Below are 2,432 nucleotides of genomic sequence, written 5' to 3'. Positions count from 1 at the left end.
TCAACTCCATCTATTGTCGTGATATATTCGTGACTTTTACCACGCTCTTCTTTTTTCATTGTTGCTTCTGTGGGCAGTTTACAATTAGGAAGTCTATTCCTTCGGACTGTTCCCAACGAAAAAATTCCTTCCTTCGCCAAATGAACCATGAGTGGAATGGCGGTATAAAAATTGTCATGATACAGACGATAGTTCTGTTTTCGAGGTATTATTCGGGACAAACGCAAAACTATGTTCGATGTTGCTCCAAGATCAGGTTCAGCTTCTGGTCTAGCCATATTGTTCTCATTTCCCGTGTAAATTTCAAAGTTGTAGGCAAATCCGGAAACTCCAGCTAAAACAAACAATTTGAATCCCCATTTGTGAGGTTTCATCGGCATGTATTGCTTCATATAATGCCTAACTTTTGTTGAGCACATTTGCTCATCAATAGATAGTTCTTTTTCCAAGGGAATGCTTTTGAATTTAAATAGCAGATGATCTATAACCGGTCTCAATTTGTGTAATCTGTCATGTCCTGGTTGATCTCTTGGCACAAATGTGGTGTTATCATTGAAATGCATGTTTTGTCGCAATTTTTCGAACTTGTTTACTGGCATTATTTCTTTGATTTGGGGAAATCCCAGGTCATCACTCCAATATGATCTTATATTGGGGGCATGTACAAGTGACATATACAAAACAATTGCGATATATTGTTTTATATCAGAAGCGCAATATATATTTTGTTTTTCCGGATTGTTTTGAACACTATATAAATTTGTTTGCTGGACAATATTCATTATTAGGTCTTCAGAAAAAAAATAGCTGAAGAATTGATACGGCGTTTCCAAATTGAGTAATTCACCTTCAATATCCGAATATCCATGAAAATGTAACTGAGCTTCATTTAATTGCAGATGCTTTTTCTTCCAAATAATATTTTTTTTCACTTGGCTTTGAGTTTGAAAAACGGCATGAGAACAGGACGGCAAGTCTTCATTATCAGTCCGAGAAGCCGTTGGAGATGGAGATGGAGATGGATCCGTTTCATCTTCATTATCAAAATCTTGCAAAACATTTGGTACAAAATCAGGGTCTTCCAAACTGTCATCATCAAAAGCGTTTTCCTCATCTTCACTTTCTTCACTATTATATTCCATCAAATATTGCGCCAACTCTTCTACTGATTTGAACGGCTTATTCATGTTGCAAATATTTTAGTTTCTCTGTAAGAGAGAGCTAAAACGACAGATCAAACAGAAACTAACTTTGATAAAATTGGTTTTCTTATTCGCACAATGTAGCCAATTGGCATCAAAGCTTTTTATAGCGATTTGATCGTTATAAAAAATATTATGATATTATCAACCGTTTATTGCACAAATACTTACCCTTTTTAAAGTCAACCAGAAATAAATTAACCCAAAACTTTTTATTTAATTGTAAAAAAAATCACGAGTATATGTACACACTTCAAGAGTTCTAGAAAAGTGAATGCTTGCTCTAAAAAACGCGAAAAATTACTTACATTAGGCAAAAACCACGAGTAAATGTACGAAATCATATAAGCAGTGCGTAGCCAAATGGCAACACGAGGAATTCAACTGTTATCTCTTGTGAAAGCAATAATTAAACCGTTCTAAAGAGTTTGTTGCCAAATGGCAACAAAATGCATTTAAGGGTTAAATTTTAGATTTTATTATTATAATAATTTTTTCTTCTTTTCTTTCTATTTTTTTAACAAAGTTTCTATTAATTTTTAGATTTTTTTCTTAAAAAGAAATTATAATTTTGATTTATTTAATTTTTAGAAAGTTAATTTTTTTTCTTTTTCTAATTTAATATTCTTTTAGTTTTTAGATTTTTGTTTGGTTCTAAAGAGAAACACATTTTTTTATCATTTAATTTTTAGGAACTTATTTTAATTAATAAAATTTGTAATAAAGTTTTATTTTAATTTTTAGTTCTATTGTTTAAAAAAGAAGAACATAAGTTTATTTTTTAAGCTTAATTTAATTTCTATAAAACATTTTGCTAAAAGAAAAACACGAAAACCCTTCCCGTTGGCAGGTCTTTCAATAAGTCTTTCGGAAGACAGAAAAGAGCTTTCAAGATAGTTGCCAAAATTCACAATTGTCTTATTTTTGTCTTTCGAAAGACTGTGGTGAGTTGAAAGACAGTTGCCAGAATCGCCCTATTTTTCATAGTGTATCTCCGTGATGTGGTGTAGTGGTAAGCAGTGCGCGCTTCCACTCCGCAATGCCTGGGTTCAAACCCTGGTCAAATAAACATCGCAAAAAATGTAGAAAAAAGGTTTTTTCTTAACAGCGGTCGTCCCTCGGCAGGCAATGGCAAACCTCCGAGTGTATTTCTGCCATGAAAGACAGCTTCTCAAAAAAAATGCAATCGCCGTTCGGAGTCGGCGTAAAACTGTAGGTCCCTCCGCTTTG

The 2,432-nt window shown here is 33.3% G+C and overlaps 1 protein-coding gene across 1 annotated transcript in view; it reads right to left on the bottom strand.

Moving 5' to 3' along the window:
• The window catches only part of LOC118743901, an 80,972-nt gene extending 79,785 nt beyond the window's left edge, over positions 1-1,187 (bottom strand). Inside the window, exon 1 of the mRNA XM_036476663.1 lies at positions 224-1,187. Coding sequence (XP_036332556.1) covers positions 224-1,187 — 964 coding nt within the window. The remainder of the gene's footprint in view (positions 1-223) is intronic.
• Between the last annotated feature and the right edge of the window lie 1,245 nt (positions 1,188-2,432).

This window comes from Rhagoletis pomonella, unplaced genomic scaffold (genome assembly GCF_013731165.1).
Source record: "Rhagoletis pomonella isolate Grant_MI unplaced genomic scaffold, Rhpom_1.0 Rhpom_scaffold_00007, whole genome shotgun sequence".
In the NCBI taxonomy this organism is placed as follows: domain Eukaryota; kingdom Metazoa; phylum Arthropoda; class Insecta; order Diptera; family Tephritidae; genus Rhagoletis; species Rhagoletis pomonella.
The sequence above is the reverse complement of the archived record's forward strand: the minus strand, read 5'-3'. Positions and strand labels throughout refer to the sequence as shown.